At 41.9% G+C, this 27014-nt stretch overlaps 1 protein-coding gene across 4 annotated transcripts in view; it reads left to right on the forward strand.

Annotated features, from left to right (window-relative positions):
• MRPS5 (mitochondrial ribosomal protein S5) overlaps positions 1-27014 on the forward strand; it is a 48213-nt gene that overhangs the window by 18957 nt on the left and 2242 nt on the right. For 2 of the 4 annotated variants that reach the window (XM_070236146.1, XM_070236147.1), the window contains exons 10-12: positions 83-145; positions 3627-3763; positions 20152-20260. In XM_070236146.1, coding sequence (XP_070092247.1) covers positions 83-145; positions 3627-3763; positions 20152-20260 — 309 coding nt within the window. Of the gene's footprint in view, positions 1-82; positions 146-3626; positions 3764-5979; positions 6354-20151; positions 20341-27014 lie in introns of those variants that run through there. The other 2 variants (XM_023618689.2, XM_001494456.7) reach the window with 2 other exon arrangements.

Consider the following 27014-nt stretch of genomic DNA (forward strand, 5'->3'; position numbering starts at 1 on the left):
GGTATTAGTTGTGCTGTGATATTTGCAAGGTCATTAACACTACACGCCTAATCCTTCTTGTGTTTATGTGTTTACCCTCCAGTATTCCACGATATTTCTTTGACATTTAAAAGGACGCATATCAAGATGAAGAAACAACCCAGAGGTAACTAAAATACTAAAAAACTCTTATAATCTGTTGAAGATAAAGCAGAGAAATCTCACATCCATCCTGTCCTCTACTTTTGCTCACCTTTGCTAGAGCTCATTTTGGAAATACCAGAATCGAAAGGCCTAAGCTAGATTGAAAAAGGCTAAGGCCCTCAGGGAAATAAAATTAGCCAACCTACCCAGGCTCCCGTGGGCACAGGCATGTTCCAGGGGTAGTTCCAGGCGGGAAGAGCACACCATGAAGAGGAAATAGCCACTGAGTGAGTAGCTGGGCTTGGATGAGCGGGAACCAGGAGAATCATTGACGCTCTGAGATGGTTCTGTTCTCAGAGCTCATTCGGTTCCAGTCATGACTCTCATCATCAGGGGCTGAGGGAATGTCCCTGTGAGCCAGGTGCTGTGCCAAGCTGTGCGGATGCAGAGAGGGACCTTCTTCCCGTCCTGTGGGGGAGCAGGCGGGAGGGCAGGCAGTGCCCAGGGTCCCGGGGCTGTGGCAGTCGTGCCCAGTGGACTCTGAGTGTAGAATTCTTGAACATTCTGATTTGTGTTTTGCTTGTGGTTCCACAGTAAAAATGATTTCACATAACTCTAGGTACATCTTGAACAATTTGGATCGGAAGAAGATGAAACATTATATTTAAAATTTTTATGTCAAAGCTTCTAGCACAGCTGTGCTAGAGTTATGGCATGCAAATAAATTAAAAAAAATCACGTGGAGTACCGATTGTATTTGTATACAATACTGTATACAATACAAATACTGATTGTATTTGTATATTGATAGTATACCAGATCTTTCTTTCTGCTTTAACGTCATAATTAATCATTCGTATGCCTGATAAAACTACTTATTTTATCATTAGAGAAAGTACTGAGCACTTAGACACCAAGGTGTAGACCTTCGTGGGCCCACATCGTAGGTACTGGCCTGACTGACTACTGAGCACTTGAAATGTGTCTACTCAGGTCGGCTGTAAGCGTCAAGTACACATCAGAGCTCAAAGGCTTAGTGTGAAAAAAAGAATGTAGAATATCTCAAAAATATTATTAATATCGTTTACATGTTAAAATGATAATGTTTTGGAATTCGGTTAAATAAATATATGACTAAAATTAATTTTACTTTTTAAGCTTTTTTTTAATGCAGCTATGAGACTTTAAAATTACATACATGGCTTACATGTATGGGTGGCATCATATTTATGTTGGACAGTGTTGGTTTAGATACATTTCTGTCGGAATGATTTTTGAAAGACTGCTACAATTTTAATTTAATAGCAGAAGCTACCTTTTTAATCTTCCCTGTCATCTAATCAAAGCTCTATTTTTCAGGCTGCTATATATAGTTTAACCCATTACCTGGGCATTGAGATTGAATATTCTGATTTTGAAGCTAAAACATATGATAAGTTATAGACAGCATTTCCTAAATTATGGTTCTGTGTGTCACTGTTTCTATGAGGAGATATTAATAGGTGTTACTCCAAAAAGGGTTCCAAATTGGAAAATTGGCTTAAGGAAAGTAAAAAAGATGCTTGTAGGTGTTTGTGATCGTCACAGTCTTTAACGCACTACTGTGCAATGGGAGTCTCCGAGAGGGGATGGAGAATGCAGTGTCCCAAACTTACTAACCCTGGGACGGGACACTTCTACCTTGGCTGCAAGACAGCACTTAACTCCTCACACAGCACTGCAAAGCATTTGCCATATAATAAACACACACACAGACACGCACACGCACACAGACACAGAGACATAGACATTAATTTGACTTTTATGAAACAGGTGTTCCTTGACACAGTCCCTGCCTGGGAGTCTTCACGATCGCAGTACAGTCCAATAGTTACCACAGGACAGTGACCACTATTATATGGACATTTGTATATGTGCTAAACAGCGGCTGCCATTCATGGAGGGCCTCGGGTGCTCCAGGTGCTCTGCAGTGGGCGTGCTCCCCCTGGAGCTCACCTCCAGCTCTGCTAAGCAGGTGTCGCAGGGAGGGGTGGATCTTGCCCAGGGTCATCCAGCAGGCAGTGGCAGGGGACAGTCTGCCTCCCAGGCCCTTCCAAAGGTCTGCCTTGCACTCCCCTGTGTGTGCACCTCTCTCTCTGTGCATCTGTGCACAGATGTGTGTGCACGCATGGACACGTGTTCTGTACGTGTCTAACTCCACACACAGAAGAACCACCTGGCTGTTACCTGCCCTAGCTGCCCTCTGAAGTCCCCAGTTCTCACGTGATCTGGCGTAGCTGTGGAGTCCACATTTAACTGGTTCTTTCAAGTAATAGGGACAGTTCTGGGTAAGAATATGTTACATACTTTATCCGAATACAGCTCTCACATGCATATATACAATTACCATGAAAAATCTGAAACTGGAAAGCCAGTGATGTTTCCCTTCTGGAGCCGACCTTCTGCCTTAAAGCGGGGAGGGGTGCAGGGTCCGTGTCTGGCTAAGCACAGTGTGGGGCTTTTTTCTCTCCTCACTCCCGCCTGCATTTGCCGGGTGCTGACCCAGGCCCTGGGGATACAGTAGAAACAAACAGTATCCAGCCCTCGGAGCCCACATCCTTCTGAGGGGAAACTCGGATCAACAAGTTCGGCTGAAGTGCTGAAAGCGGCAGTGGAGATGCTGAGTGTTGAGAGGAGGGTGGGGAGGACGCCACCTTCAGTAGCGTGGTCAGAGAGGACCTCCCTGAGGAGGAGGCATTTGAGTGAGACCTCGAAGGTGAGAAGGAGCCATGCAGGGTAGCAGGCCCAGGGGAACACCCAGTCAAGTCCTTGAGGTGGGAAGCCAGCAGGAGGAGGGTGGTGTCTGGACGAGGTCAGCGAGACGCCAGATCATGAGGGGCTCTGTAGGCCGTGGAGCTCTGTCTTAGTGATTTTACTGTAATTCCGAGAACAGCGGGAAGGGAAGCTCTTTAAGTGGAGAGTGAGGTGTTTGTTTTGTGTTTCTAAAGCTCTTCCTGGAGAATGGATGGCGGGTAGGCTGGAGTGTGGCCAGTAGCTGCAGGAGAGACCACCCAAGATCTAGAGGCCAGCAAGGAGCGGGGAGGCCGGGCCAGTAGCTGGGAGAAAATCCCGGAGCGGGGGCATTACCGAAGCCGAAAGAGGAGTCTTTCCAGGAGGAGGTGGACTCCTCTGCTCAGTGCTCCTGAGCAGTCAAGGAGAGTGAGGACAGATTGTCCCCGATCCTCAGTTAATGTGGGCGTGGGTGCCAAGAACTTTCAGGCGTCTCTGCGAATCTGCATAACTGTCGTGTTCTTTGCCCACGTGTTCAAGAAATGTATATGTATTGTTTCTTTAATCCTTACAATATCTCATTTTAATAAGTGTCATTATGGATGTTTAGTAGTCAGGGGTCACCTGGCTGGGAGGTGATGAAGCCAGAATGGGAACCAGGGTCTCCTGCACCCAGAGCCTGAAGTGGTGTGAAAGCCAGCAGGGTGACAGATGTGTCTTCTTCCCATTTCTAGGCTACGGCCTCCGCTGCCACCGGGCCATCATCACCATCTGCCGGCTCATTGGCATCAAAGACATGTACGCCAAGGTCTCGGGATCCATGAACATGCTCAACCTCACCCGGGGCCTCTTCCGTGGACTCTCCCGCCAGGTAACCCTTCCCTGGGGGCTGAAACAGAACTTCTAGTTTGCGCCTCACTTGTGTGCGTTGGGACCATGACGTCCTGGGGTCCTCCTGGAGTGGCTCTCCCAGGGCCCCTTGAGGACTCGGGCATTCTCTGCTGTCTGTGGCTGCACTGGGTTAGTTAATCCAACTGAAGAGTCAGTTCATGAAGTTTAGCCTTTAGGAAATACCTCATGGGTGTTCTGAAGTTTCAAAATTAAGTGTTTTTAAAGGCCAGTAATTAGAGTCTGTGTTTTGTTATGAAAAGAACACATGGTTTTTCTAGAACTCCAACAGTGTAGACATATAAAGTGAAAGGAAAAGGTCCGTTTCCTAATCATCCTTCCAGTTGAGACTGGGGTGACCTGGGGCACCTCCTCTCAGGAGAGCTGTCTCCAGGAGCAGCTCAGTCAGTCCACAGGTCACCTGCACAGGTTGTTCAGACGGACACCTGAGTCAGTAGGAACCATGAGCGTCGATGTGCTAGGGTATTTCTCTTCATGGATGGAGGCCTGGACCACTGCCCAGCCGGCCCCTCAGCATGGGCTTGGCTCACAGTCAGTCCACTCCACAGCAGAGAGGAAGGCCTGTGACTGCACGGCCCCCTCATCCTGGGCCGCCCTCCTGCCTCTCAGCACGGGTGGCCCATTCCTCGAAAGGTTGAGTGGACCTTAGAGCTGATGAGCAGAAAGATGACCAGGTTCATGAGACTCTGTCTGCTGACCTCCATTTGGTGAGGAATTTGACAGACTTCCTGACACTTAGTGTGATGGCTGTTTCTGAATAAAATGATCCATGGAATAGTTTTCCATGTCTCTCTTTAAAATAGGAAAATTAATTAAAAGAAAACGAAAGCTTTGCTTAAAGCTCTTTTTTTTTGAACTGCTTTGTGCGTGTGTCTATTTGGTACTATCTAAAACATCCTTCTAAAGCACTTCTGAATCCAAACTCATTGTCAGAGGTTTAATTGTTTCATGTAACTAGGTTATTGGTTCTAGATAGGTCATATTTATAATCACATAGACTTGTCCTTTCTTATGATATTTTTTATTTATTTTAGCACTTTGAATGTTCTGATGTAATTACCATGTATCCTCTCGTCTAGAATGCCATCAGCTATAAAAAAGTTGCACTATTGCAATGTGCCACTCCAAAAAAAATGCCACCAATGTAAGCAACATGCCATTGATTGTAAGACACGCAAATTTAAGTTATTTTATTTTGTTTTTATGAAACAGCATCTCTTCCAATTTCAATCATCTATAGAGTTAGAATCGTACAAGGTGGCCATAAAGTCTGGAAAGGTGAGATTGAACATGTCAGGTATTTCAGTGTTCTTCAGTAAGCCGTCTACTGCATTATTTGCCTGTTTCCAGACTTTGTGGCTCCCTTCTCTGCTGAATCCCCACGGCCCTCTCACTCAGTGTCAACAGTCAACAGCTGGTGGCCAGTCTTGTTTCTCAATACCACCCCAACCCAGCCCCAGTTATTTTGAACCAAATCTCAGACAGCATTTTATTTCATCCATAAATATTTCAGTATGTATCTCTAAAAGACAAGAATTAAAAAATACCCCACAATACTATTGTCATACCTAAAAAGTTAATACTAATCTAGTATATCATCAAATATCTAGTCAGTGTTCATAGAAACGTATCCATTTGTCAGAATTAAAAAATATTTTTTATACAACTTGTTTGAATCAGGTTGCAGGAAAGGTCAATACATGGTAGGTCTTTGCATGTCTTCTAAGTCACTTGTAGTCTGTGACTCTTCTTTTTCTTGCAACTCTTTTGTTGCAGAAACCAGGTTGTTTGTCTGTAGTTTCCTAGTCTGGTGCTGACTCAGTTCCTGTGGGTCCTCACCGTCTTCTCTCTCTGCGTGTCCTGTAATTGGCAGCTAGAGCTGGCAGTGTGGGGCACAGCATGGCACAGAATTACGAGGGTTTGGAAGGCAAGAGGCCAAGGCCCTTCCGCCATCCCAGGTGGGGGTGGGGGGTGGTGCTGAGGTGGTTCATCCACGACAGGTCACCAGAGTTTGCCCACAAAATGCATTGCCCAGAATTACCTGAAATGGTCTTTAAGTTCCCCAAGTGGTCCGGTATTTCCACTGCTGACTTCCCTCTGGCTGATGGAAGTTCCCGCTCTAAGTTAGAGACGCACCTCAGAGAGCTAACCTGCCGTTCTCACTCGGGTCTTGCCCAGGAAACCCACCAACAGCTGGCTGATAAGAAGAGCCTCCACGTGGTGGAATTCCGGGAGGAATGCGGCCCTCTGCCCATCGTGGTCGCCTCCCCCCAGGGGCCCTTGAGAAAGGATCCGGAGCCAGAAGATGAGGTTCCAGACGTCAGACTGGACTGGGAAGAAGTGAAGGCCGCACAGGGAATGAAGCGCTCAGCGTGGTTGGGTTTAAAGAGAGCCGCCACCTGAGCGCCCCTCTGGCCTTGTGCGGCCGCAGTGTCTGGAGCCCCTGAAAGATGCTCGGCCCCTCACTCCTTGGAATGTCACCTTTTTATTTAAAGGAAAGGCCAACATTCTTTATTTACAAATAATAAATAAATATAGCTTTAATTCATTGAGCATATGGTATATTCCAGTCACTGCAATAGGAACTTTACAGACACACCTTAGTTCAAGGCACCTTTAAATATTCATTTAAACTGACAAAAATGAATGAATCAGGGAGATAGGGCTTGTAGTCTGACCTAATCAAAAATAATGTGCAGTCAAGTTACAGCTACTTAACTCTAGTCACACAGCTAGAAAGTAGAGGAAAACAGGCAAACCTTATTCTTTTTGACTCTGGAAATTCTTTGTATTAAACCTGTTTGTATAAATATTTTAGTGGTTGTTCTAGGTATCACATTATACAGACACCACTTACCACCTGGCTGCTGGGGTTGGCTTTGTGCCAGTTCAAGTGAAGCCTGGAAATCTTACCTCCCTTTAGATCCCTTTACCCTTCCTCGGTTCTATAATTGTTTTAAAATTTCGTCTGCCTGCCTTGAGAACCACATTAGCCAATGTTACAGTTTTTGCTTCAACCAGCAAACATACTATAGAAAACTCAAGAAGAAAAAAAGCCTATTTACCCAGATTTTTGCCCTTCCAATTGTTCTTTCTTCTTTGCTGGTGTTTCACGGTTCCACTGACATTTTGAGTTGGGAAAACTGAGTTCTTCTTGTGTGTTTCTTGTTTGCTTTCATAACACCACCACACTCACAACATTTGACACCCAATGTTGTGGGATTTTCCCCCGAATAAGCAATTCTCTGCAGCACCAGCTGCGTGTCCTACAATTTAACTCAATTCTGACACTATCTCCCTGGAGATAGCATCAGATCCCACAGGTGAAGGGCTCAGTCCCACAAGACTGTCCCCGCCCCACTTCAGATGCCAGTTCCAAGTCTGCTTGTCACCTGTGCTTCTGACCAATTGGCTATAAATCAGAGGTTCTCACAACTCCCTTATTGGTTTAGATTAATTTGCTAGAATAACAGTTTTAATTTGCTAGGGAAACAGTTTACATACCGTTTACCAGTTTATTAGAAAAGGGTATGATAAAGGATACAGATGAACATCCAGATGGAAGAGAGGCATAGGGCAGGGTGTCTGAGATTACCTCACCAACCTCACGGCCCTTCCCCAGGTGCAAGCAAGCTATGGATTTAGGGGGATCTGGGGAGTGTCTGAATTGCTGGCTCAATCGGATGGCCACTGAAAGTCCCACATGGCCCCTGCTGAGAGATCAGACCTTGTTTCTGTGAGTCCCAGGACACAAGAAGCCCTGACCGTGCTGCCATCTCCAGAGCACACGGGACACCGGAGGCGTGGGTGTGAGGTAAAGTCTGTATTCTGAACTCTCTGGAACCCCTTTTCTCACAGTCTTTTCCCCAAGCCCCATTCACCCAACTGGAAATTGTATTTGGTCCTGAGTCAACGCAGAGCTTCTGAGAAATAATCACTCCTGCCTTCTCAAGGAAACTTCAGGGTCCTTTTGTTTTGGCTCCTGTCCAACCATTGTCCCGTTTTGCTAGAACCTGCCTGACAGGATGCTTAGGACTCTGCTCCTGTTTCCATTCTCAGAAGTTCTGCCCTGGCGCTCAGAGGGCCTGCAGCCCCAATCTTGTGAAGGCCTTTCCTGCTCTGGCACTTTGACACCGGCCCTCTGGCAGCTGTCGTCCCTGCCGTCAGGGTCACAACGAGGAGTTCCTCCAGGTCATGTTGATTTCAGCAGAGGGAACGAGGGGCCGGACAGACCCGGTGGGGGGAGCGGTTTCTTGCTCTGTGGAGGCTGCCAGCTTTGGGGTGGGGCTGCCAGTCTGAGGGCTGCCAGGATGGCTCTGGAAGGAGAGAGGCCCTCCCCAACCCTGGGAGCAGAGGGTGGGGGCTGTTGTGGCCTGGTCACGGCCTATGGGCTTGGGGTAAACAGGGATAAGGCCCTCAGGATGGTGGGTGAGGACAGCTCGGGGCTGGACGGGGAGACTTGCTCCCTAGGAGAAGGCTGGGACCCAGCAGGGCAGCACCACCCAGATCTCTCTGGGTCTCTGGAAAGGGCAGGACAGCACCAAGCAGGAGGAGGGTGTAGGTGGTGGGACAGCTGGTCACCAAGGAGACAAAAGGAAGGATGCAACTGTGGGTTTCCTCTGAAGACAGCTATGGTCCCAGCGTTAACAGAGGGCCTGAGTGAGGTTCAACTCCCCTTGCAAAGGACAGAGGCATCCAAGGGTTTCCTGAGGGCCATAGAGAACCCGGCTCCTGGGCTTCTGTTTGCCTTCAAGGAATGACCTTGACCACGCTGATGGGACGCATCCCCTGGCATCTGTCCCAAGAGACTTCTCCCAGGCCTGGCCTCAGGAGGCAGAGAGTACCCATTCTGAGCCTCTCACCCTGGCCCTGAGGATGACGTGCTTTTAGAGGGTTTGTTGACACATGTTGTTGACGGTGGCTAAAAACCTCTGAATTGTTGAGAAAAAAGAAGAAGTAATAATGGGAGAAAATTTCCCAAGTTTGGCAAAAGATAGATAAACCTGCAGATTTAAGAAGCTGAGCAAGCCCCAAATAGAATAAACTGAAAGAAATTCATACCAAGACATGTCATAAACAGACTTCAGAAGACAAAACGCAAATGAAAACTCATGAAACCAGAGAGAATAACAATACCTTGTTTGTAAGGTGAAAACAATTCAAATGAAAGCAGATTTGTCATAAAAAACCATGGAGGCCAGAAGGAAGTGACGCATTTTTCAAGTGCTGAAAGAAAAGAACTGAATTCTTGGATGCCTCTGTCCTTGTGAAAGAAAAGGCTTGAATTCTCTACCTGGTGAAATTATTCTTTAGGAATGAAAGGAAAATACATTCTCAGATGAAGGAAACAAATTCATTGTCAATAGACATATCCTTAAAGAATAGCTAAAGTTCTCAAAGCAGAAAGGAAATGTGTGAGATGATAGAAAATATATATATTGGTCTCTGCCCCTGGTTCCTGGCACAGAGCTCGTAAAACCCTTGTAATTTCCTAAGTGACAAGAGCACTAGGAGCATCTCTTGTTCTAATATTTGGTCTTTGATCCAGATTCCTGGCAGAGTTACAATATCCCTTGGAATTTCCCAGGTGATAGCAGTCTTTTGTTCTAATGAGGTGACTCTGGGTGGGCTCCTGGGTGGGGGCTGCTCAGCAGAAAGACTAAGCTGTGATGAGAAGCTTGGCATGTTCAGTCTCACCTCCCATTCTCCAGGGAGGGGAGAGGGGCTGGAAATGGAGTTAACGATTGATCGCGCCTGTGTGATGCAGCCGCCATAAAATCCTGAAAGTACAGGTTCTGAGAGCTCCCAGGTCGGTGACCACGTGGAGGTGCTGGGAGAACAGCAGTTGGAGAGGGCGTGGAAGCTCCACCCTTCCCCCACACCCTGCCCTGTGCGTCCCTTCCACCTGGATGTTCATTGTATCCTGTATCATGTCCCTTTGATATAAACTGGTAAACAGCATGTAAACTTTTTTCCTAGCATATTAAAACTTTTTCTAGTGAATTAATGTAAACCAACGAGGGAGTTGTGGGAACCTCTGATTTATAGCCAATTGGTCAGAAGCACAGGTGACAAGCAGACTTGGAACTGGCATCTGAAGTGGGGTGGGGACAGTCTTGTGGGACTGAGCCCTTCACCTGTGGGATCTGATGCTATTTCCAGGTAGATAGTGTCAAAACTGAGTTAAGTTGTAGGACAGCCAGATGGTGTTGCAGAGCATAGCTTGTTCCAGGAAAGGTAACAATGGAGTGGTTCTTCTTCTCTGTGTGGAGTTAGACACATACAGAACATGTGTCCATGCATGCACACACATGTGTACAGATGCACAGAGAGAGAGGTGCACACACAGGGGAGTGCAAGGCAGACCTTTGGAAGGGCCTGGGAGGCAGACTGTCCCCTGCCACCGCCTGCTGGATGACCCTGGGCAAGATCCACCCCTCCCTGCGACACCTGCTTAGCAGAGCTGGAGGTGAGCTCCAGGGGGAGCACGCCCACTGCAGAGCACCTGGAGCACCCGAGGCTCTCCATGAATGGCAGCCACTGTTTAGCACATACACAAATGTCCATATAATAGTGGTCACTGTCCTGTGGTAACTATTGGACTGTACTGCAATCGTGAAGACTCCCAGGCAGGGACTGTGTCAAGGAACACTTGTTTAATAAAAGTCAAATTAATGTCTGTGTGTGTGTGTGTGTGTTATACAGTAAATGCTTTGCAGTGCTGTGTGAGGAGTTAAGTGCTGTCCTGCAGCCAAGGTAGAAGTGTACCATGGTTAGTAAGTTTGTGATGTTGCATTCTTTATCCCCCTCTGGGATGCTCACATTGCACAGTAGTGCATTAAAGACTGTGACATTCACAAACACATACAAACGCCTTTTTGACTTTCTTTAATCCAGTTTTCCCACTTGGCACCTTTACGGAGTAACACCTATTAATATCTCCTCTTAGAAATAGTGATGCACAGGAACATAATTTAGGAAATGCTATTTATAACTTATCGTACAGTTTTAGCTTCAAGATCAATGTGTTTAACCCCAATGCCCAGGTAATTCGTTAAATATATAGCAACCTGAAAAATACAGCTTTGATTAGGTGACAGGGGAGATAAGAAAGGTAACTTCTGCAATTAAAATTGTAGCAGTCTTACAAAAATCATTCAGACATAAATGTATCTAAACCAACACTGTCCAACAGAAATAGGATGCCACCCATACGTATAATTTTAAATTTTCTCATAGATGCATTAAAACATAGTAAAAAAATAAATTAATTTTAGAAATATATGTATTTAACCCAATGTTCAGAACATCATTTCAACAAGTAATGAATACAATAACATTTTTGAGATATTCTGCATTCTTTTTTTCATACTGGGTCTAAAATATGGTGTGTCTGTGATGCTTACAGCCGACCTCAGTAGCCACATTTCAAGTGCTCAGTAGCCACTCAGGCAAGTATCTACGATGTGGGCCTGCACAGGTCTACACCTTGGTGTCTAACTGCTCAGCACTTTCTCTAATGATGAAATAAGTAGTTTTATCAGGCATATGAATGATTAATTATGACTTCAAAGCAGAAGACAAGATCTGGCATACTAGCACAATCTGTCCTGTATTTGATTTCTTAAAAATTTATTTCCAGAGTGATGTCAGTGTCATGGTGGAGTGAAATTGCCTGGGACTCTCTCTCCTCCAACATACAAGAAAAGGGGCCGGCTCTGTGGCCAAGTGGTTAAGTTCACACGCTCCGCTGTGGCGGTCCAGGGTTCGGATCCTGGGCGCGAACATGGCACCACTCATCTAGGCCACGTTGAGGCGGCGTCCCACATCCCACAACTAGAAGGACATGCAACTAAGATATACAACTGTGTAGAGAGGGAGTTTGGGGAGATAAAGCAGAAAAAAAAAAGATTGGCAACAGTTGTTAGCCCAGGTGCCAATCCTTAAAAAAAAAAAAAGAAAAAGAAGATTGGCAACAGTTGTTAGCACAGGTGCCAATCTTTAAAAAAAAGAAAAAGGAGCAACCATATTCCAACAGATAATACCCTAACAGCACAGAATTCCTGGGAGAGTCACAGAGGCCACATGATGGAGGGCAGAGAGGCTGCAGTCCCCCTCAGAGGAGCTGGAACAGAGTAAGAGACAACTTCCTCCCTGAAAGACTGTGGTTGCTGCCATGGGAGGATGTGTGAGGGAAGGAGTCGGGGAGGGGCCGCATATCTGCAGGATCACCCAGGTCTCCCTGGGTCCCTGGCAGCCTAGAGGGAAGCCCTCTAATAGGGCAAAAGCTTTCAGTAGTGGTGACCCCATCAAACCAAAACCCCAGGAGACCAGGTAGCAAGAGCTGATTGGGAAACCTGGGACTGCACACAGGAGAAAGCGCCCCTCCTCTGACCCACACCATGCCATCTCCACTGAAGGCGGAGGGCTCAGAATACATGACTCTGCACCCCCACCCAGTGGCAATAGGCTGTAACCTCAACCGAATAATATCAAAATGGGAAAGTCTGGTCCTTCCAACATCAGGCACTTTATCAAATCTCCAGACCAGAGAGAAAACGATAAGCACCCAGAAGACAGTCCTGAGGACACAGAAGTAAGTAAACTAAATGACAGTGAATTAAAAAAACCTATCATCAAAAAGCTCAATGAGGTAAAAGATAATATAGAGAAACAATTCAATGAGTTCAGGAGGTACTTCACAAAAGAGAGTGAAACTAAAGAAAAATCAATCAAAAATATTAGAGATGAAAGATGCAATGGAAGAGATAAAACAAAATACAGATTCTCTGAATGCTTGTGTGGACATCGCAGGGGAGTGAATCAGCATAATTGAAGATAGACATGTTGAAATGCTCCAGACAGAGGAGGAGAGAGAACTGAGACTAAAAAGAAATGAAGAAAGTCTCTGAGAAATATCCAACTCAATGAGGAAATGCAACATAAGAATTATAGGCATTCAAGAAGGTGAAGAGAAGGAGAATGGAGCAGAAAACGTGTTCAAAGAAATAATAGCAGAGAACGTCCCAAATCTAGGGAATGAGAGGGAAATATGTGTGGAGGAAGCTTCCAGATCTCCTAGATTTCTCAATGTAAAAAGACCTACTGCAAGGCATATAGTAATAAAACTGGCAAAAATGAATGACAAAGAAAGAATACTCAGGGCAGCAAGGCAGAAGAAAACGACCTGCAAAGGAACCCCTATCAGACTTTCAGCAGATTCTCTGGAGAAACCTTACAAGCTAGGAGAGAATGGAATGACATGCAAAACTTTAAAAGATAAAAATCTTCAACCAAGAATACTCTATCCAGCAAAAATATCCTTCAGATATGAGGGAGAAATTAAATCTCTCCCAAATAAAAGCTAAGGGACTTCATAGCCATGAGACCTCCCCTACAAGAAATCCTCATACAGGCCCTCATACCTGAAAAAAGAAAAAAAAGGGAGAAAGGGGTCATAAAACACAGAGTAAGGAGACAAATAGAATCAGAATAGGATAGCAAATATTCAACTATAGCATTAGGATAAAGGGAAGGAAAACACCAAAAACAAAGACAATCCTGTCACTTTAACCACAAATTCACAACACAAGTTGGAATAAGATATGAGAACAATAACTTAGGAGGGGAGGAGGAAAGGGACTGAATCAGTTTAGGCTAAGGAAATAAGAGGCTATCAGAAAATGGACTATCTTATACATGAGATTCTGAGTACAAACTTCAGAGTAGCCACTAAACTAAAAAGCAGAACAGAGACACAAAAAATAAATAAGGAAAAAACAAAGAAACACAGCATAAAAAACTGCATAATTCAATAGGTAGACCAAAACACACAGGACAAGGAACAAAGGAGATGCAGGGAAACTGGAAAATGAGTGATATAATGACAGCATTAAGCCCTCATACATCAATAATCACCCTCAATGTAAATGGATTGAACTCTCCCATAAAAAGACATAGAGTGGCAAGATGGATTAAAGAACAAGATCCAACAATTTGTTGCCTCCAGGAAACACATCTCAGCTCCAATGACAAATACAGGCTCAGAGTGAAGGGGTGGAAGATGATAGTCCATGCTAATGGCAAACAAAAGAAAGCAGGTGTCACAATACTTATATCAGACAAAGTAGACTTCAAGATAAGGCAGGTAAAGAGAGTCAAAGGGGGGCAGTACATAATGATCAAAGGGACACTCCATCAAGAAGAAAATAACACTTATAAATATGCACCCAACACAGGAGCACCAAAGTTCATAAAGCAACTATTAACAAACCTAAAAGAAGATATTGAAAATAACACAATAATAGTAGGGGACCTCAACACCCCAGTCACATCATTAGACAGATCATCCAGACAGAAAATCAAGGAAACAGTGGAATTAAACAGAAAGCTAAGCCAGTTGTACTTAACAGACATATATTGAACACTCCATCCAAAAACAGCAGAACACACATTCTTCTCAAGTGAGCACAGAACATTCTCAAGGATAGACCATATGTGGGAAACAAGGCAAGCCTCTATAAATTTTAAAAAATTAAAATAACAAGCATCTCTGATCATAATGCTACAAAGCTAGAAATTAATTCCAAGAAAAAAGCTGAGAAAGGGACAAAGATGTGGAGACTAAGCAATATGATATTGAACAAGCAATGGGTCATTGAAGAAATTAAAGGAGAAGTAAAAAGTTATCTGGAGACAAATGAAAATGATAACATGCCATACCAACTCATATGGGATGCAGCAAAAGCTCTATTAAGAGGGCATTTCATGGCAATACAGGCACACCTTAACAAACAAGAAAAATCCCAAATAAGCAATCTCAAATTACACCTAACTGAATTAGAAAAACAAGAACAAGGGCTGGCCTGGTGGTGCAGTGGTTAAGTTTGCACATTCTGCTTTGGCAACCTGGAGTCTGCCCGTTTGGATCACGGGTGTGGATATGGCACTGCTTGGCAAGCAATGCTGAGGTAGGTGTCCCACATATAAAAGTAGAGGAGTTTGGGCACGAATGTTAGCTCAGGGCTGGGCTTCCTCAGCCAAAAGAGGAGGATTGGCAACAGATGTTAGCTCAGGGCTAATCTTCCTCAAAGAAAAACAAAGAAAGAAAGAAAAGCAAGAGCAAACAAAGCCCAAAGTCAGCAGAAAGAGAGAAATAATAAAAATCAGAGCAGAAATAAATGCTGTTCAAAGAAAAAAGGCAGTAGAAAGGATCAATGAAACAAAGAGCTGGTTCTCTGCGAAGATAAATAAAATTGACAAACCCCTAGCCAGACTTGCAAAGAAAAACGAGAGAAAGCTCAAATAAACAAAATCAGAAATGAAAGAGGAGAAATAACAACAGACTCCACAGAAATAAACTGGATTATAAGAGAATACTATGAAAAACTATATGCCAACAGAATGGATAACCTAGAGGAAATGGATAAATTCTTAGACTCTTACAATCTCCCAAAGCTGAATCAAGAAGAAACAGATGATCTGAACAAAACAATCACAAGGAAAGAGATTGAAACAGCAATGAGAAGCATCCCAAAGAATAAAACTCCAGGAGCGTATGGCTTTCCTGGGGAATTCTACCAAAGTTTCAGAGAGGATTTAATACCCATCCTTTTCAAGGTATTCCAAAAAATTAGGGAAGATGGAACACTTCCTAACATTGTACGAGGCCAACTTCACTCTGATACCAAAGCCTGACAAGGACAGCACAAAAAAGGAGAACTACAGGCCAATATCGCTGATGAACATAGATGCAAAAATTCTCAACAAAATTTTGGCAACCCGAATTCAGCAATACATCAAAAGGATCATACATCATGATCAAGTGGGATTCATACCAGGGACTCAGGGATGGTTCAACATCTGCAAATCAATCAATGTGATACACCACATGAACAAATTGAGGAATATGGGGTCGGCCCAGTGGCGCAGCAATTAAGTGGGCACATTCTGCTTCTTGGTGACCTAGGGCTTGCCGTTTCAGATCCTGGGTGTGGACATGGCACCGCTTGGCAAAAGTCATGCTGTGGTAGGCATCCCACGTATAAAGTAGAGGAAGATGAGCATGGATGTTAGCTCAGGGCCAGTCTTCCTCAGCTAAAAGAGGAGGATTGGCAGTAGTGAGCTCAGGGCTAATCTTCCTCAAAAAAAAAAAAAAATTGAGGAATAAAAACCACATGATCATCTCAATAGATGCAGAGCAAGCATTTGACAAGATCCAACAGCCATTTATGATAAAAACTTAACAAAATGGGGATAGAAGGAAATTACCTCAACATGATAAAGGCCATATATGACAAACCCACAGGCAACATCATACTCAATGGGCAAAAACTGTGTACCATCCCCCTGAGAATAGTCATGAGACAAGGATGCCCTCTATCACCACTCTTATTCAACATAGTACTGGAGGTTTTGGCCAGAGCAATTAGGCAAGAGAAAGGAATAAAATGAATCCAAATAGGGAGTGAAGAAGTGAAACTCTTGTTGTTTGCAGATGACATAATCTTATACATAGAAAACACCAAAAAATCCATTGGAAAACTAATAGAAATAATTAACAACTACAGGAAAGTTGCAGGGTACAGAGCCAACTTACAAAAATCAGTTGCTTTTCTATACTCCAATAACAAACTTTCAGAAAGAGAACTCAAGAATATAATTCCATTTGCAATTGCAACTGACAAAATAAAGTACCTAGGAATAAATTTAATCAAGAAGGTGAAGGACTTATACAATGAAAACTATAAGACGTTGCTGAGAGAAATTGTTAATGACTTAAAGAAATGGAAAGAGATTCCTTGCTCATGGATTGGAAGAATAAACATAGTTAAAATGTCCATATTCCGAAAGCAATCTACAGATTCAATACAATCCCTATCAGAATCCCAATGATATTCTTCACAGAAATAGAGCAAAGAATACTAAAATTCATATAGGGCAATCAAAGACCCAAATTGCTAAGGCAATCCTGAGAAAAAAGAACAAAGCTGGAGGGATCACAATCCCTGACTTCAAAATGTACTACAAAGCCATAGTGACCAAAATGGCATGGTACTGGTACAAAACCAGGCACACAGATCAATGGAACAGAACTGAAAGCCCAGAAATAAAACCACACATCTTCGGACAGCTAATCTTCGACAAAGGTGCCAAGAATATACAATGGAGAAAAGATAGTCTCTTCAGTAAATGGTGTTGGGAAAACTGGACAGCCACATGCAAAAGAATGAAGGTAGACCACTACCTCACAAAAATAAACTCAAGGGGCCGGCCTGGTGGCGCAGCCGTTAAGTGTGCATGTTCCGCTTTGGCGGCCTGGGGTTTGTGGGTTTGGGTCCCGGGTGCGGACATGGCACCACTTGGCAAGCCATGCTGTGGTAGGCATCCCACATGTAAAAAGTAGAGGAAGATGGGCACGATTGTTAGCTCAGGGCCAGCCTTCCTGAGCAAAAAGAGGAGGATTAGCAGCAGTTAGCTCAGAGCTAATCTTCCTCAAAATAAATAAATAAACTCAAAATGGATCAAAATTTGAAGATATGTCCTGAAACTTTAAAACTCTTGGAAGATAATATTGGTAGTACACTCTTTGACATCAAACTAAAAAGGATCTTTTCAAATACCATGTCCTCTCAGACAAGGGAAACAAAAGAAAAAATAAACAAGTGGGAATTTCTTTTGCAAGGCAAAAGAAACTAGGATCAAAACAAAGAGACAACCCATCAATTGGGAGAAAATATTTGCAAATCATATATCTGACAAGGGGTTAATCTCCAATCTCCATAATATATAAGGAACTCACACAGCTGAACAATAAGAAAGCAAACAACCCAATCAAAAAGTGGGCAGAGGAGATGAACAGACATTTTTCCAAAGAAGATATACAGATGGCCAATAAACACATGAAAAGTTGTTCAACATCACTAATCATCAGGGAAATGCAAATCAAAACTACACTAAGATACCACCTTATGCCTGTTAAAATGGCTGTAATCATTAAGACTAAAAATAACAAACGTTGGACAGGGTGTGGAGAGAAGGGAACCCTCACACACTGCTGGTGAATGCAAACTGGTGCAACCTCTATGGAAACAGTATGGAGACTCCTCAAAAAACTAAAAATAGAACTACCATATGACTCAGCTATCCCACTACTGGGTATCTATCCAAACAATTTGAAATCAACAATCCAAAGTAACATATGCACCCCTACATTCATTGCAGCACTATTCACAATAGCCAAGATGTGGAAGTAACCCAAGTGCCCATCGACTGATTACTGGATAAAGAAGATATGGTATACATATACAATGGAATACTACTCAGCCATAAGAAAAGACAAATTCATCCCATTTGTAATAACATGGAAGGACCTAGAGGGAATTACACTAAGTGAAATAAGGCAGTCTGAGAAAGACAAATACCAGATGATTTCACTCATATGTGGAATATCAACAAATACTGGGACAAAGAAAACAGTTCAGTGGTTACCAGGGGAAGGGAGGTGTGGGGGGCACAGGGGGTGAAGGGGAGCACTTATGTGGTGACAGTCAAGAAATAATGTACAACTGAAATCTCACATTGATGTACACTATTATGACCTCAATAAAAAAATTTATTTCCATGCCTTAGCTCTAGCAGAGCTATAGTGGAAACTTTCAAATAAAAATTTTAGATATAATGTTTTATCTTCTGATGCAAACTTTTAAAGATATACCTAGAGTTAGACGATATTTTTACTGTGGAACCACAGGCGAAACACAAATCAGAATGTTCAAGAATTCTACACTCGGAGTCCACTGGGCACGACCGCCACAGCCCCGGGACTCTGGGCACTGCCTGCCCTCCCGCCTGCTCCCTCACAGGAGAGGAGGAAGGTCCCTCTCTGCATCCACACAGCTTGGCGCAGCACCTGGCTCACAGAGACATTCCATCAGTCCCCAATGATGAGAGTCATGACTGGAACCGAATGAGCTCTAAGAACAGAACCGTCTTAGTTCTCTGCAGGAACTAAGGTTCCCGCTCATCCAAGCCCAGCTACTCACTCAGTGGCTATTTCCTCTTCATGCTCTGCTCTTTCCACCTGGAACTACCCCTGGAACATGCCTGTGCTCATGGGAGCCTGGGTAGGTTGGCTAATTTTATTTCCCTGAGAGCTTCAGCCTGCTTCAATCTAGTTTAGGCCTTTCGACTCTGGTATTTTCTAAACGAGTTCTAGCAAAGGTGAGCAAAATTAGAGGACAGGATGGGTGTGAGATTTCTCTGCTTTATCTTCAACAGATTATAAGAATTTTTTTTTTACTTATCTCTGGGTTGTTTCATCATCTTGATATGCATCCTTTTAAATGTTAAAGAAATATCGTGGAATACTGGATGGTAAACACATAAACACAAGAAGGATTGGGTGTGTAGTATTAATGCCCTTCCAAATATCACAGCGCAGCTAATACCACCCCAAGCAGACAGCACACACTGGCCGAGGATGAGCGACAGACTCTGATGTCACTTATTACTAACCTTCTCGGGAGAGAAAGTTTGTTTCTACACTTTATATATTGATTTTTAAGAACGTAGCAACAAGCAGAGAAACACAAAGACACCTGTAGAGATACACTGCCTCCCATAATGAAACAAGTGTAATCCTGCGAATTTTAAAAGAAACGACTAACACTCATTTGTGTGGTCTTTGTATCGTTCTATATAATGCAGATAGTGAACTGCTTTGTTCTTTGCTTGAAAGAAGGGAAATATTTTTCTTAAATTTATTGTTGGAGTTCACAATTTCTCAGAAATTTCAAAAAATAGCTTTCATAAAATATTTTGTTATGGAAAATTTCAAACACAAAAATTTCATTATATACTTCTAAAAGCTAAGGATTTACTAAAAGAAATCACAAGCCCCGTATCACTATCACACCTGAGAAAATTAGGAATAATTCCTTAGTATCTTTCAACACTCTGTCAGTTTTCAAACTTTCCCAGTTGTCTCATAATCTTGTCACAATCACAAATCTGATAAAAATGATGCAAAAGAATACAGGCACTTCTAAACAGCTTTTTATGGGATAAGTGACCTTTGACAGTGAACCTCAGGGGAGAGTTCTTTTTTTTTGTGTGTGGTTCTGATGGTGACTAGCACATGGCTTATTGATCTTTTACTGTCAACACAGGAAAAATGTACCTACTTTTCTGAAAGCATCCATGTGTTCAGTGGCTTTCCCAATGGCAAAACCTGTAAGAGAAAAAGCAAAAATATGACAAGGCACATGAATTTGGCACATAATGTCTTTCACATTTTAAGTTTGAGCTTCTACAATATTTCATCGCACTTCATTTTTCTTCTGCCCACAGAAAAGCTGCTGTGCAAAACGAATGACAGAGCAGGAGGCTACGGAGGTCTGCTTCTCTGTGTTGGGGCATTTGGGAAACATTACATTTGGAAGCATCTGTGAAATCCAAGGTTAGATTACCTTTATAAATCTCTAGATAAAATTAAGTATGCTCAATAAAAAAAAACTAACCATGCTCTAAATTAATAAAGTAGATGGTTTTGAACATTTTGGAAAATAGATTAAAATAACCAGGAAGGTTGGGAAAAAACATACACTGTTATAGAGTAAAACCACAGTTTCACTGGAACTTTCAAATGCAATTCAGACTTCAATTAACTAGGAAATAAAATCAACGATTCCTGTTTGTGAATGCCCAACCCCGTGAAATGAGGTTTTATCACAAGTTAACAGAAATGCTTCCATTACTTGCTGTCATCATTAATTATTTATTTTGAAGGATGTATTTTTATGTTTAAATTATACACAGGAAAGTAACATAAGAGGATACTGCTCCATGAGTTACGCAAGACACCTGAGAACCTGGGACAAAAAGGGCTCAGGATTCCAGTTCTCAGTTGAAACAAAACATTAAACCATGTAAGTCCTGAAGGAAAATATGGGTGAACATATTTATAAGCTTCAAATGAAGGCTTTCTAAGCAAAACACTAACCCAGAAGTGATAAAAAGAGTGATAAACTCGCTATATAGAGGGTTAAAACTTCTGTGAATTTAAAAATGTGTAGAAAAAAATTTAAAACTAAGTCAAATATGACACACAAAGGGTGAACGTCCTTAACTTACAAAGAGTTTATACCATCAATAAGGAAGAACAATAGCCCAATAGAAACATTGGTAAAACATGAACTAACAGATCTCAAAAAGGAAATAATAACAGCCAATAGATGTATGAAATTGTGTCCAAACACATAATTAAATGAATGCAAATCAGAACTAAGAGATATGTTTCCCATATCATATTGACAATCATTAACATTTGATTGTGTCCTGGGCCCCAAGGAAGTGGTGGTATGGATGAAGATAAACTGATGCAACATTTGGGAGGGCAATCTGCCAATACTCATCAACATTTAAAATGCACAGAACTTTGAGGCAGCAATTTCAGCAACAAATTTCCCCTATTGATATACTTGCAAAAGTACAACAAATTAGATATACAAGAAGCTCACTATTTTTTATAAATGGTAAAAAATTGGAAACAATGCAAATATTCAGCAATAAGGAAAAAGTTACAAAAATTATGTTTATTCACACAATGGAGTATTATGCAGTTAGTGCAAAGAATGAGGGGGAAATCTCTTATACTGGTAAGGAAGATCTCGGTATAATACTAAGCACAAAAAGCAAGGGGCTAAATTATGGATATGACAGGATTCCTTTGTGTCAATTTTTAAAAGATATATGGTGATATATGAATACAGAAATCTAGAAAGATACAAAAGCAACTTCAGATTGGTATCCTTTGGCAAATACTGTCTAGACCTAGTACTTGTTTTGAAAGTGCCAATATGGGTTAAGTGGACAATTTTCCAGTTTTCTTTCCCTTAACTATTCATGTATACATTCAAAAAACAGACGTTCACTGCGGAAACTTTACAGAAAATTATACAGAAGATTTAAATGATTGACAACCCTACTAATCAGAGTAAACATTATTACCCTTTTTATGGCATATCTTCCAGTCTTTTCTTTGAATATAACATACTTTTAAAAAAAAACAAAGTTTGGGTTTGTATTATATTGTCTTAAATTCTTTTTAAATTTAGTATTATTTTGTAAGTGATTTTCCATAATTCTTTAATGGCTATGGAACATTACAATCTGTGGCTACACCAATAATATCACTGGTAAAGGCAAATATACAGTAAAGTCAGAAGATCAACAACCTATGAAGCTAATAGGAAGGTCAAAAGACAACAGTACTAAAATTATCTATTTCCATGATAAGAGGGTAATGGATACACATGCACAAAAAAGAGGTTAAATGTGATATCAAAAACATAAAATGTGGGAGGAGGGGAGTAAAAGAGTAGAGTTTTTAGTAAGGAGCCAAACTTAAGAGATCATAAACATAATATAGGTTGCTATATTCCTAGGTTACTATATATAAATCTCATGGTAATCACAAACTAGAAACCTATGATAAATATACAAAACACTTAAGAGAAAGGAACCCAAACATAGTACTAAAGAGAGCCATCAAACCACAAAAGAAGAGAGCAAGAGAAGAACAGAAAAGAGAAGAGCTACTAAAACACCCAGAAAAAAAGTAACACAATGGTAATAAGTACGTCCTTTTCCATAGCTACTTTAAATGTCAATGGACTAAATACTCCGATCAGAAGACATAGAGTGGCTGACTGGATAAAAGACTGACACATGTATACGCTGCATACAAGAGACACACTTCAGACCTAAAGACACTCACAAACTGAAAGTGAAGGGATGGAAAGATATACTCCATGCAAATGGCAATGAAGAGAAAGCTAGGGTAGCAATACTGATATCAGACAAAATAGACTTTAAAACAAAAACTGCAACAAGAGACAGAGAAGGGCATTACATAATGAATAAGGAGACAATCCAACAGGAAGATATAACACTTGTAAATATCTGTGCACCCAACAAAGGAGCGCCTAAATATACAAAGCAATTATTAGCAGACATAAAACATGAAACAGAAGTAGCACAACAATAGTAGTGGACTTTACCATTCTACTTACACCAATGGATAGATCATCGAAACGCAAGATCAACAAGGAAATATTAGCCTTAAATGACACATTAGACCAGAGGGACTTAGTGGATATATGCAGAACATTCCATCCAAAAACCACAGAATACACATTATTTTTAAATGCACATGGAACAGTCTCCAGGATTGATCACATATTAGGCCACAAAACAAGTCTTAATAAATTTAAGAAGATTGAAATAATACCAAGCATATTTTCTGACCACAACAGTATGAAACTAGAAATCAACCACAGGAAGAAAATCAGAAAAGCCACAAATATGTAGAGATCAATCAAAACGTTACTGAACAATGATTGGGCCAACAAAGATATCAAAGGAGAAATCAAAAAATACCTGGAGACAAATGAAAGTGGAAAATATAACATGCCAAAATTTATGGGATACAGCAAAAGTGGTTCTAAGAGGGAAGTTTATAGGAATGTAGGCCTACCTCAACAAACAGAAAAATCTCAAATAAAAAATCTAAAAATTCACCTAAAGGAGCTAGAAAAAGAACAAAGCTCAAAATCAGTAGAAGGAAGGAAATAATAAAAATCAAAGCAGAAATAAATGAAATAGAGACTAAAAAAAACGAGAAAAAATCAATGAAAAAAGAGCTGGTTCTTAGAAAAGACAAAATTGATGTTTCCTAAAGCAGCGCTGTTGCAGTCCCACCTCCAAGGCCCTCTCTGAGGTTCATCCACCAGCAAACGCACATTCATACTTGTGACGTCATGGTGCTGTGCACACTCACGTAAAGATGGTCCCCCTCTGAGCAGCGCTCTGGTCTCTGTTCCACAGCATCTTCCTCCTGCACAGCTGCGCACCTGCGCCCCAGCATCCTCTACATCCTCAGATGGTCCAGTCGAGAACCTGGCTTCTGGGCTCGGGTGGGTCACACTTGGCCCCTCCTCCTGCTGTGCCCCAGATGTCCAGCCCCTTCTGTGAAGTGTGGGTGCCTCCACTGACGTTTCCATGGGAACACCTGCTGCACACGTGGGAGGGTAAATGGGCTCACACTGCACACGCCCTTCAGTGTAGCGGATTGGAACATCTTTCCATGTTCCTGTAGGTTCACACTGCAGTTTCCACAGGGCAGATCCCAGAATCCCTGCGAGGCAGGGGCGATGACAGCCCTCCAGCTTGGCTTGAGGCCCCTGGTTCTGTGGCCACCGCCTGGAAAGCAGTGTGGCGCCTGAGAGGGAACCAGTCTCCCCTCCTGGGCAGGGACGAGCCGTGGCTGCCTTGCTCCTCCCACTAGCCAGGCCTGACCCAGGGCTGCCGGCCCCTCAGCCCTGCTGGTCACCTCTGCCAGCGCCATTGCTCCAGCCTTCCCTCTGCTCTGCTGTCTTCGCTCTGCCTTGTCTGTGCAACCAGGGCCCAGGAGGGTCTAGAATGGAGTACAGAATTGTTTGAGAATTAAACCTTTGATAATAATGTTGCATGTAAATTTGTACATGTTTCACATTCTAGATGTAAAGTTTAAAAGAATTTGGCCTCGTAGACTAAAAGTTTTGATTAGTTTAAAATGTGTCAATTGAGGTTTGTCGTTTTAAGCTAAAGCATTCTAAATTTATCAGCAGTATTACAATATTTCAGAGAACTTAAACACACAGTATTTCAAAATTTAATTTATTACTTCTATGAGTAATTTAAATACTCAGAAAGGTTTATATAAATCAAATAATTGGAATTCTTAAAAGGAAAAAGAAATTATTGCATTTGTAAGTACAACTTTAAAGGCTTAAGGGAATTTAATTATCAAGAAATAAGGGCACCCTTCCATGTACATGGATTGGAAGAATAAACATAATTAAAATGTCCATTCTACCTAAAGCAATCTACAGATTCAACACTATCCCAATCAGAATCCCAATGACGTTCTTTACAGAATTAGAACAAAGAATCTTAAAATTCATATGGGGCAACAAAAGACCCCGAATTGCTAAAGCAATCCTGAGAAAAAAGAACAAAACGGGAGGCATCACAATCCCTGACTTCAAAACATACCACAAAGCTACAGTAATCAAAACAGCATGGCACTGGTACAAAAACAGGTGCACAGATCAATGGAACAGAACTGAAAGCCCAGAAATAAAACCACACATCTATGGAGAGCTTATCTTTGACAAAGGAGCTGAGGGCATACAATGGAGAAAAGAAAGTCTTCTCAACAAATGGTGCTGGGAAAACTGGAATGCCATATGTAAAAGAATGAAAATTGACCATTCTTTCTCACCATTCACCAAAATAAACTCAAAATGGATCAAAGACCTAAAGGTGAGACCTGAAACCATAAGGCTTCTAGAAGAAAACGTAGGCTGTACACTCTTTGACATCAGTATTAAAAGGATGTTTTCAGACACCATGTCTTCTAGAGAAGGGAAACAATAGAAAGAATAAACAAATGGGACTTCAATAGACTAAAGAGCTTCTTCAAGGCAAATGAAAACAGGATTGAAACAAAAAAAACCCCACTAACTGGGAAAAAATATTTGCAAGTCATATATCTGACAAAGGCTTAATATCCGTAATATATAAAGAAGTCTCACAACTCAACAACAAAAAAATCAAACAACCTGATCAAAAAATGGGCTGGAGACATGAATGGACATTTCTCCAAAGAAGATATACTGATGGCCAACAGGCACATGAAAAGATGCTCATCATCGCTGATCATCAGGGAAATGCAAATCAAAACTACACTAAGATATCACCTTCCACTCATTAGAATGACAAAAATATCTAAAACTAATAGTAACAAATGTTGGAGAGGTTGTGGAGAAAAAGAAACCCTCATACACTGCTTGGTGGGAATGCAAACTGGTGCAGCCACTATGGAAAACAGTATGGAGATTCCTCAAAAAATTAAAAACAGAACTACCATAAGACCCAGCTATCCCACTACTGGGTATCTATCCAAAGAGCTTGAAGTCAGCAATTCCAGAAGTCCTATGCATCTCAATGTTCATTGCAGCATTATTTACAATAGCCAAGACGTGGAAGCAACCTAAGTGCCCATCAACAGATGATTGGATAAAGAAGATGTGGTATATACATACAATAGACTACTACTCAGCTGTAAAACAGAACAAAATCATCCCATTTGCAACAACATGGATGGACCTTGAGGGAATTATGTTAAGTGAAATAAGCCAGTTAGAGAAAGATAATCTCCGTATGACTCCACTCATATGAGGAATTTAAAAATGTGGACAAAGAGAACAGATTAGTGGCTACCGGGGGGGGGCGGGGGGGGGGGAAGGTGGGGTGGGGGGTGGGCACAAAGGGTGAAGGGGTGCACCTACAACACGACTGACAAATATTAATGTACAATTGAAATTTCACAAGATTGTAACCTATCATTAACTCAATTAAAAAAATTTTAAACTTTTGCTCCTCAAAATGAAATGAAATCAAAAGGCAAAGCACAAACTGGGAGAAAATATTTGCAAAACATATATCCAGCAAAAGACTTGCATCCTATCCTATAAAGAAGCTCTACAATTCAATTAAAAGAAGACAAATGACCCAATAAAAAATGGGCAAAAGATTTCAACAAACACTTCACCAAAGAATCTATCTTGGCAAATGAGCACAAGAAAAGATACTTAACATCATTAAGCATTAGAAATGCAAATTAAAACCACAATCAGACAGCACTCTATACCCGCTAGAAGGGCTAAGTTTTGAAACGACGGACTATACCAAGCGAGGGTGCTATGTGGAGCATCTGGAGCTGTCACATCTGCTGGGGAATGTAAAGTGGTAAAAACACTTTGGAAAAAGGTTAGCAGTTCCTTAAAAAGTTAGACATGCACCTACTGTACCACCCAGCTATGCCACTCTAGATATTTACCCAAGAGAAACAAAAACAGGTCCACACAAAGACTTATATACAAACATTTGTAGCAGTTTTAGTTGCCATAGACAAAACATGGAAACAACCCCATGTCTAATAACAGGTAAATGGGTAATCAGAGTGTGGTATGTTCTTACAGTGGATACTTCCCAGCAATCAAAAGGAACAACTATTGATACATGTAGCAATATGGATAAATCTCAAAATAATTATGCAGAGTGAAAGAAGTCAGACCAACCTCCAAAATAATATCTACTCTAAGATT

This window comes from Equus caballus, chromosome 15 (assembly GCF_041296265.1).
Source record: "Equus caballus isolate H_3958 breed thoroughbred chromosome 15, TB-T2T, whole genome shotgun sequence".
Classification (NCBI taxonomy): domain Eukaryota; kingdom Metazoa; phylum Chordata; class Mammalia; order Perissodactyla; family Equidae; genus Equus; species Equus caballus.